Source organism: Scylla paramamosain, chromosome 26 (genome assembly GCF_035594125.1).
Source record: "Scylla paramamosain isolate STU-SP2022 chromosome 26, ASM3559412v1, whole genome shotgun sequence".
Classification (NCBI taxonomy): Eukaryota; Metazoa; Arthropoda; class Malacostraca; order Decapoda; family Portunidae; genus Scylla; species Scylla paramamosain.
The window spans coordinates 4,352,501-4,362,500 of NC_087176.1; the positions used below are offsets into that span (position 1 = coordinate 4,352,501).

A 10,000-nucleotide genomic window follows, 5' to 3' on the forward strand; every position below is an offset into this window, starting at 1 on the left:
CTCTCTCTCTCTCTCTCTCTCTCTCTCTCTCTCTCTCTCTCTGGTGCGTATTGTCTTTAAGAGAATGTGTTTCGTTATCCTTATAAATTCTCTCTCTCTCTCTCTCTCTCTCTCTCTCTCTCTCTCTCTCTCTCTCTCTCTCTCTCTCTCTCTCTCTCTCTCTCTCTCTCTCTCTCTCTCTCTCTCTCTCTCTCTCTCTCTCTCTCTCAAAAGTCGCATTATTAATAAAGGTGATCTAGTTTTTTTTTTTTGAGGGAAGACTGCAATAAATTTTTGAAATACTACGCTCTTTTAATATACCACTGCAGGGAGAGAGAGAGAGGGGGAGGGAGGGAGAGAGAGAGAGAGAGAGAGAGAGAGAGAGAGAGAGAGAGAGAGAGGGAGAGGGAGAGGGAGAGTAGCTTAGGGTAGTGTCTTAGGATGAACAAGAACAGCTTTTTTTAAATATTTTTTCTGCTCAATTTAATCACTTATTTTTATTTTTATTGGGGGGGTTGGGGGGGGTTTGGGGTACAAGGGGGGCAATTCTGTTTGGGTGGGGGGTCTGGTTGTCCCATATGTATGCTAATGGCGGAGTGTGTCGTGGCCAGCCCTCTCTCTCTCTCTCTCTCTCTCTCTCTCTCTCTCTCTCTCTCTCTCTCTCTCTCTCTCTCTCTCTCTCTCTCTCTCGCTATTTATCCTATCCCACTCTGCTTTCCTTCAAATCTCCCATTATTTCTCATTTTTCACTATTTCCCACATTTATCCTTGTCTTTCTCTATCCTACCATTCTCTTGAAAAAAAAACATCCTTCATTATTTAATTATTCATCCTTGAGATCCTGCAATGTATCCTATAACTGTCCCTATCAATCCTTCAGTTCCTAAGTTACTTTTATCCTCTCCTTCACTTCCTTCCTCCCTTCCCTTCTCCCTCTCTCCTCCTCTTCCTCCTCCAACAGCTTTCTCTTATATTCCCTCTTCGCTTCTTTTAACGTCAAGGCAGTGAGAGGGAAGATGAATGGTAAGAGAGAAAGAGAGAGAAGAGGAGGAAGGGAGAGAGGGAGAGAGGAAAAGACAGGCGTAAGGAAGAATAGAAGAAAGAAGAAGAAAGAGGGGAAGGGAGGAAAGAAGGAAGGGTGTGTTTTTGCCTTTTAAACATCAAAGTAACGAAAGAGAAGGAAGGAAGGAAGGAAGGAAGGAAGGAAGGAAGGAAGGAAGGAAGGAAGGAAGGAAGGAGGAAGAGGAACGAGAAAAAACGATGGAAATAAGTCAATAAAGGAGGGATAAAGGAAAAAAGGAAAAGCAAAATAAAAAGAAACTAACGAAGAAGGAATAAGAGAAAAAACGGAGACAAGAGAAAAGGATAAGGATGACGGAGAAGAAGAGAAAGAGGAAGAAGAAAAGGAGGACTACAGAGAGGAAGAGAACGAAGAGAGGGAGAGTTATAGAGAGGAAGAAAACACTAAGATAACACAAGGCATAGAGAAAGATCGAAGGAAAGAGGAAGAAGAAGGAAAGATGAAGGAAGTAGAGAGGACAGAAATTTAGAAAAAAAGAATGAAAAACTGATAAACATGAGGAAGGAAGAGGAAAACAAGAAGACGAAGGGGAAGAGGGAGGGAGAAATGAGTTATAGGAAGAATAAGGAAAAAGGAAGAGGAAGGAGAGGAGGAAGTAAGGGAGAGAATGAAAGAAGGAGGAAAGAGGAGAGACAAACGAAGGAAGAAATGAAGCAGGTGAGAAAGATGAAGGAAAGAGGAAGAAGAAAAAGAAGAACAGTTAGGAAGAGAAGGAAGAATGGAGACAAACAAGGGGGGAAGAAAGAGGGAAGTGAAAGGTGAAGAAAAAAGACAGAACAGAAGAATGAGGAGAGAAAAAGGGAAGTAAGAAGAATCAAGAAGAGAAAGAACTGAAACAAACAAAGATTGGAGAAAAAAAAGGGAAAAAAAGTGATAAAGAAGTGAAACGACAAAAAAATACGAAAAGATGGAAAAAGAAGACAAGAGAAAAGAAGAAAGATGAAAAAAACAAACGGAGAGAACTAAAGAAAAGAAAAAAATGAGACAAAGAAATGAAACAGAACAAAAATGAACCAAAAAAGAAAAGGAAGAAGAAAATAAAGAAATGACAAAAATATGGAGGAAAAACAAAAAAAAAACGATAAAAACAAACTACAAAACAATGAGACAAGAAAGAGGAAAAGGAAGGAAAGAAACATAAAAAAAACGAATAAAAAAAGAAAATGAGAAAGAATCAAAGTAGAGAAGAATGAGGCAAAGAGGAAGAAGAAAAAAATGAAGAGGAAGATGAGGAAGCAAATACCTTTCACACACTCACGGCTCGCTGACAACCAACAAGAGGACACCATCAGTCACTCACCGTCCGGGATCTGCAGTTCATTGTCACCCCGTCCCGCCCTGACCCGCTCTGACCTGCTCTGACCTGCCCTTGAGTGATTAAGAAGCCTTTAGACTTCTTCATTCATTCCTTCCCTCCTTCTAGCCTTCCTTATCATACCTCCTTCCCTCCCATCATTTCTTCCTTGTCTCTCCTTCCTTTCCTTCCTTCCAGCTCTCTTTTCCTCCTTCCTTCCTTTCTTCTGTCACATTTCTCCTCTTTCTTCTCTCCCTCCTTCCCTTCATTCATTGCTTGTCCCTCCTTCCATTTCCCTTTTCCTTCTTTCCTCCTTCCCTCCTTCCTTCTATCCTGGTCTCTTTTATCCTTCTCTCCCTTCCTTTTCTCCCTCCTTCACCCATTCTTTTCTTCTTCCTCTTCTCCTTTCTTCCTTTCTCCCATCACTTCATTTATCGTATCTCTCCCTTTCTTCCCTTCCTTCCCTACATTGTCTCTCCTTCCAATATCTTCCTCCTACAAAGTTTCTTCCTAGTTCCTCTTCTTCCTCCTCTTCATCTTCCTCTTCTTCCTTTCAATTTCTCTTGTGTCTCTTCTTCTCTTTCTTCTTTCCACTTCATCTCATTCTTCCTTCTCTCCCATTCATGTCCTCTGTCTCTCTTCCCCTCTCACCTCCTCCTCCTCCTCTTCCTCCTCTTCCTACTGTTATATTCCTTTCTCATCATTCCTATCCCTCATTTATCTCATTACCCTCCTTCCTCTTTCCATCACCTACCCTCCCTTCCATGTCCCTCCTCCTCCTCCTCCTCCTCCTCCTCCTCCTCCTCCTCCTCCTCCTCTTCTTCTTCTTGTTACTCTCCCTTTCCTCCCTCCTCTCTCTCTCTCTCTCTCCCCACACCAGCATCCTGTACTCTCTCTCTCTCTCTCTCTCTCTCTCTCTCTCTCTCTCTCTCTGAAGTTCAACAAACTAAACAAAAGATGAGAACGAAAAGACAAATGCATAACAAAACAAGGAAAACAAACAAAGCAAGAAAGTACAAGAAGAAAATAAAAAGAGAAAAAGAGAAGGAAAAAAAGAAAAAAGTAGCATTAAAAACAAGAAAAACAAAACAAAGAGCAGAAAGAAAGACAAAGAAGAGAAAGACATCATTAGAGAGAGAGAGAGAGAGAGAGAGAGAGAGAGAGAGAGAGAGAGAGAGAGAGAGAGAGAGAGAGAGAGAGAGATAAGCGCACTGAAACGCAAGGAAAAGCAGGAAAAAAGAAAGGAAAATGAGAGAAAGTGACATTATCTTCACTGCCAAACTTATCTCTTCTGCCTCTCTGTTCTCTCTTACTTCCAGAGAGAGAGAGAGAGAGAGAGAGAGAGAGAGAGAGAGAGAGAGAGAGAGAGAGAGAGAGAGAGAGAGAGAGAGAGTGTTTGTTGCTAATATTACTCCGTGTTATTATTGTCTCATGTCCTTAACGAGCTGTGTGTGTGTGTGTGTGTGTGTGTGTGTGTGTGTGTGTGTGTGTGTGTGTGTGTGTGTGTGTGTGTGTGTGTGTGTGTGTGTGTGTGTGTGTGTGTGTGTGTGTGTGTGTGTGTACGCTCCAGTTATTGGCATGAGGAAGAGTAAATAATTGCAAAGGGACAACACAAAAACAGAATAGAAGTTTACTATAAATAAAAAAATGAATAAATAAATGAATGAGGTCATGTATATTTATAGAAAACCCAGAATTTGCTGCACAGAAAATAAATAAATAAAAAAATAGAGAACGAGACGGATAAGAGAACAAAAGAAAAAAAACTGATTACTAACACGAAAAAGGGAAAGAAAACAAGAAAATATCCTGGAATCCAACGATTAAATATAAGAAAATATATAAAAAAAAACTAAAAAAAATAAATAAATAAACACAAAACCAAAACCCTAAAAAGCGAAACGAAAATAATAAAACTGACAGACCAAAAAAGGAACAGAAGATTAATGAAATACCAAAACAAAACAAAGAAAAGAACGACAACGAGAACAAGAGGAGAGAGAGAGAGAGAGAGAGAGAGAGAGAGAGAGAGAGAGAGAGAGAGAGAGAGAGAGAGAGAGAGAGAGAGAGAGAGAGCAGAAACACACACAGTAAGTAATGGAAATAGTTCTCCTTCTGCCCTCTAAAATATACGGGATGCGGCGCCTTCACTGAGAGACATCTGGCGGAAAATTCTTCAACTGCAGTGATATATTTACCAAAACAAAGCTGCTGTAGGAGGGAAGCACGGGAGGAAGAAGAGGAGGAGGAGGAGGAGGAGGAGGTGGAGGAGGAGGAGAATGAATGGATTTAGGAAAGGATGAAGCAGGAGAAGGGAGGAAAAGATAAATGGAATGGAAAGAGCATATGTAAGAGAGAGAGAGAGAGAGAGAGAGAGAGAGAGAGAGAGAGAGAGAGAGAGAGAGAGAGAGAGAGAGAGAGAGAGAGAGAGAGAGAGAGATAATGGACACGAGGAAAGCGAAAGATTAATGAACGATGGAAAGGGAGAAGAATAATGGGCGACAAAAGCGAAAGAGAGGAAATAAGAAGGGAAAACAAGAAGAATGGAAGGATTGAGAGAGAGAGAGAGAGAGAGAGAGAGAGAGAGAGAGAGAGAGAGAGAGAGAGAGAGAGAGAGAGAGAGAGAGAGAGAGAGAAATGGTATAAAAGAAAGACAGAGAGGGAGAGGAAGTATGTATAATGAAAGATGAGAGAGAGAGAGAGAGAGAGAGAGAGAGAGAGAGAGAGAGAGAGAGAGAGAGAGAGAGAGAGAGAGAGAGAGAGAGAGAGAGAGAGAGAGAGTGTATAAAATGAATCCTACCTCTTATTACTCTCTCTCTCTCTCTCTCTCTCTCTCTCTCTCTCTCTCTCTCTCTCTCTCTCTCACAAACACACTTACATAATCAGAATTCTTGTACGAAATATTTGAGCTCAATTAGACTCCACTTTATGAAGGTAATTCAATTAAATACACTTTTCCACAGAGAGAGAGAGAGAGAGAGAGAGAGAGAGAGAGAGAGAGAGAGAGAGAGAGAGAGAGAGAGAGAGAGAGAGAGAGCGGATGTATCTCCCTCCCAGTAATTTATTGGGCTTGTACCCACATGAACTCAGAGTGAGAGGGAAGGAGGAGGAGGAGGAGGAGGAGGAGGAGGAGGAGGAGGAGGAGGAGGAGGAGGAGGAGGAGGAGGAGGAGGTGGTGTTAAGGGTGATTACGCTTTGAAGTAAATATGAAAATACGAAGAGGAAGAAGAACAAGAACAAGATGAAGATAAAGAAGAACAAGAACAAGAAGATGAAGAAGAACAAGAACAAGAACGAGAAACAGAAATCCAAAGTTCTAAAAGTAAAAAAAATAAACAAAACATAATACGAGTATAATCAATTACTGGCAGAGAGAGAGAGAGAGAGAGAGAGAGAGAGAGAGAGAGAGAGAGAGAGAGAGAGAGAGAGAGAGAGGGGGCAGGAACTGGGTTGTTATGTAGCGACAAGTGATATGAACCGAGAGAAAATTGAATGTGGGTGTGTGCTTACGTCTGTGTTATGGCGTATGTGTGTATGTACGTGTGTGTGTGTGTGTGTGTGTGTGTGTGTGTGTGTGTGTGTGTGTGTGTGTGTGTGTGTGTGTGTGTGTGTGTGTGTGTGTGTACGTCAGATTTTATGGCTAAGTACCCCCACACATTTTCACATACATGATTCTCTCTCTCTCTCTCTCTCTCTCTCTCTCTCTCTCTCTCTCTCTCTCTCTCTCTCTCTCTCTCTCTCTAGTAAAGGGGGAAGGCAGGTACATACACTCCACTATACATGGAACTATGGAACTCAAAAATACACTCTTTTTTATATACATTTTTATACATCCAGCTAAAAAAAAAAGGGGGAAAAAATGTAAAAAAAAAAAAAAAAGGCTTCGATGATGAATATGTTAGTTTTTTTTTCCTTTTTTTTTTAGACGTATGCATGAAGGTGTGTGTGTGTGTGTGTGTGTGTGTGTGTGTGTGTGTGTGTGTGTGTGTGTGTGTGTGTGTGTGTGTGTGTGTGTGTGTGTGTGTGTGTGTGTGTGTGTGTGTGTGTGTGTGTGTCTACGTAGCTGTTACATACAAGTTACACGTTTCAATTTGTAGGGAAGAATTGAGACAGACGGACACACACACACACACACACACACACACACACACACACACACACACACACACACCTGATTTAACTCCAGAAATCATCATAAGAATTTGATTGTAAAATTTTTGCTGAACAATTCTCTCTCTCTCTCTCTCTCTCTCTCTCTCTCTCTCTCTCTCTCTCTCTCTCTCTCTCTCTGGTGTGAGGGTGCAGAGAGGGAAATGTAGAGAAAATAATTACTCTACAAAAAATAGCGAATATAGGAGGGGAGCGACGGAGAGAGAGAGAGAGAGAGAGAGAGAGAGAGAGAGAGAGAGAGAGAGAGAGAGAGAGAGAGAGAGAGAGAGAGAGAGAGAGACGGAACACACATGAATTCACACTAAGGAAGAATCAGCTACACACACACACACACACACACACACACACACACACACACACACACACACACACACACACACACACACACACACACACACACACACACCCTTCTCACAGTTCGGATGTCTATATCTGTAGTCATAGAAACACAAAAATTATGCCATCTTTTGTATTATTCAGTATAAAAAAAGATGGAATGATACAAATATACTTTTAGATGTTGATATTGATGTTTGATTTGCTTATGGTGAAGGATCAGATAGACAGAATGTATAGTAGATATTTATAAATGTATGTAATGAATATCGTATGAGAGAATGAACAGTTTATAATATGCATACCTGTTCTTCATTGGTATGCATATAAATGAATAATAAGACAGGTGTTTGTTAATATATACATGCATACATACTTACCCTCCATGTGTGTAAAGACGTACAATGAAAGCAAAAAAAAAAATAATAAATAAATAAATAAATAATAATGAAAGAATGAAGAAAAGTGAAAGACTAAAGGTTATTTATACTTACCTGCAATGTTACACCTGAAATTGCAACACACACAAAAAAAAAAAAAAATAAATAAATAAATAAATAAATAATAATGAAAGAATGAAGAAAAGTGAAAGACTAAAGGTTATTTATACTTACCTGCAATGTTACACCTGAAATTGCAACACACACACACAAAAAAAAAAAAAATAAATAAATAAAAAACAAGTAAACACCGCAATACAACACAAGAACACAATAAATACTTACGAGTGTTGCATGAGGCTTGTTTGTGGTCGTCTGCAATTAGAAAAGAAACACATCATTAGAACCTCACCACTCTGCAACACTAGCAACACAAACTACCCAACACAAGAACACAATATTTCTACTTACTAAGAGACAAAAGTAAGTGTTTCATCTCCAGTCATTACTCATCACTCATTTACTCATTTTTCCTCCTCCTAATTATATTTCTGAGAGGTATTATCATGTTAAATATTCTCTGTTATTTTCTTTCTCTGTCTCTCATCATTATATTAATCCCTTTCTTCCTATCCTCGTCTTTATTTTCAGTTCTTTCGTTACTGATTTCCTCTTTCCTTTTCTTCCCTCCTCCCTCTGTCCATATATTGCTACATCTCTATCTCTTTTCCTATTCCTTCCTTTATTCCTCCCCCTTTCCCTTCCGTTCATTCTCTCTCCCCTATTCATCATATTTTGTCTCTCATCTCTTTCGTTAACCTCTTACTTTTAATTGCTATCCATTTTTTCCCTTCCTTCCATCCAATCTCCCTCTGTCAACTTTCCATCTTTAATTCCTGTCTCATTCTCCATTCTATCCATCCTTTATCTTCTACCCATCTCATCCCCGTTATTCATTCCTTTTCTCAACCTCCTATACTTTGCCCATTTCTCTCGTCCCCATCTTTATCACACACCTTATCTATCCTCTCTCCCAACCTTCCATTATTCCTGTCACTCTTCCAAACCTGTCTTTCCTATCCCCATCGTATCTGTTCTCTCATCCTATCTTTAACCTCCTATCTTCCCTCCCATCCTTGTTCAGTAACACATCGTAACACGCCGCGGCCGTCCACCTCTCCCCCCTCCCCCGCTCCGTTCGGTAACACTGCACTAGGTCGGAACAAAGAGTAAGGACCGGGCTGGTGTCGTAACATAAAGAATAAATATATATTTACACGTGCACGGCCAGCGGGGGGAACAGCAATGATAACTCGGCGCCCCCCTTTGCCCTCCCCCTTCCGCCCTTCGCCAGATCGACTTTTAGTTATCGTTCCAATATATTTCCGTCTCTTACAAATACGTACGTAATTTTCAGGTGACATTTGTATCAGTTCCAATGGTAGCCAATGGTTGGGAGCGCCGGTGAGTGAAGGGAGAGGCAATGGGAGGGACGGGGTGAGAGGAAGTGGGAGGGAGGGGTGTTAAAACAAGGAGAACGGAACTGAAAGGATAGAGAGAGAGAGAGAGAGAGAGAGAGAGAGAGAGAGAGAGAGAGAGAGAGAGAGAGAGAGAGAGAGAGAGAGAGAGAGAGAGAGAGTAGAGAGAGGGACATACAGGGACTAGGGTGGTTTTGAAAGGGAGAGAAGGGAGGAGAATGAGGAAGAAGGAAGTGAAAGTAGGGATAAGTGTAAGTAGGATGAAAAGGAGGGAGAAGGAGAGAGGAAGGAAGGAAGGGAGAGGGATAAATCTTATGAAAGGAAGGAGACAGGGAATGGAGAGAAAGCTAAAACTAAAGAATGGTATAAATAAAAGAAATGAAAGAGTGAACAAGAAAAATAAGGCGAGGAAGGATACAAAAAAAAAAAAAGAATAAATTAAGAACGAACATAACAATGAAAAGACAAAAAAAAAAAAAAACAGTAACTAACATAGAAAGAAAATGAGAAATAGAGGAAAGCGATGAAGGAGGGAGGGCAGGGAGAGGAAAGTGAGAGAGAGAGAGTGAGAGGGAGAGTGGGGGGCAGAACAGAACACATTGAACTACAAGAAATACAGCGCCAGTGCATGAAATTGGCTAATCCAGCGTAATAGTGAGAGGGAGAGAGACAGAGAGAGAGAGAGAGAGAGAGAGAGAGAGAGAGAGAGAGAGAGAGAGAGAGAGAGAGAGAGAGAGAGAGAGGGGGGAATTGGAGTTCTTAATTGCGCAGAAAATAATTGATGGATTGCTATTGGTTGAACATCACGTGAAAATTACATAAAAAAAGGAATATTCTGACTTTTGTGGGAATATATTTTTTTTTAATACTCCTTTTATTTAAGTGGTGATACCTTATCGTTACTCTCGTGAACTGGTGCAAAGGGCGTGATTCGTAATGGTTATATTTTGTTAGGGTGCGTGTGGAGGGCAGAGAGAGAGAGAGAGAGAGAGAGAGAGAGAGAGAGAGAGAGAGAGAGAGAGAGAGAGAGAGAGAGAGAGAGAGAGAGAGAGAGAGAGAGAGAGTGTAGAGGTAATAGAGGCAAGGAAGCAAGGAGGATTAGATAAGTGTAAACAGAGGAGGTGACAGAGCCGATTAACTGAAGGAAGGAGGGAAGGAAACACTGGATAAATACGGACAGAAGAAGTGATGAAGGAAGGAAATGACAAAACAAACAAATAAAATAAAATACGCAACAAAATAATACCAAGAAAAGAAAAAAAATTCTTCACAAATACACATA

The 10,000-nt window shown here is 40.6% G+C and overlaps 1 protein-coding gene across 4 annotated transcripts in view; it reads right to left on the reverse strand.

Annotated features, from left to right (window-relative positions):
* The window catches only part of LOC135113626 (uncharacterized), a 333,746-nt gene that overhangs the window by 85,511 nt on the left and 238,235 nt on the right, over window positions 1-10,000 (reverse strand). For all 4 annotated transcript variants that reach the window (XR_010274912.1, XR_010274910.1, XR_010274909.1 and 1 more), the window contains one exon: window positions 7,586-7,615. Coding sequence is in view for 1 of the 4 variants with exons in the window: in XM_064029014.1 (XP_063885084.1) it covers window positions 7,586-7,615 (30 nt within the window). In the remaining 3 variants the exon portion in view is untranslated. The remainder of the gene's footprint in view (window positions 1-7,585; window positions 7,616-10,000) is intronic.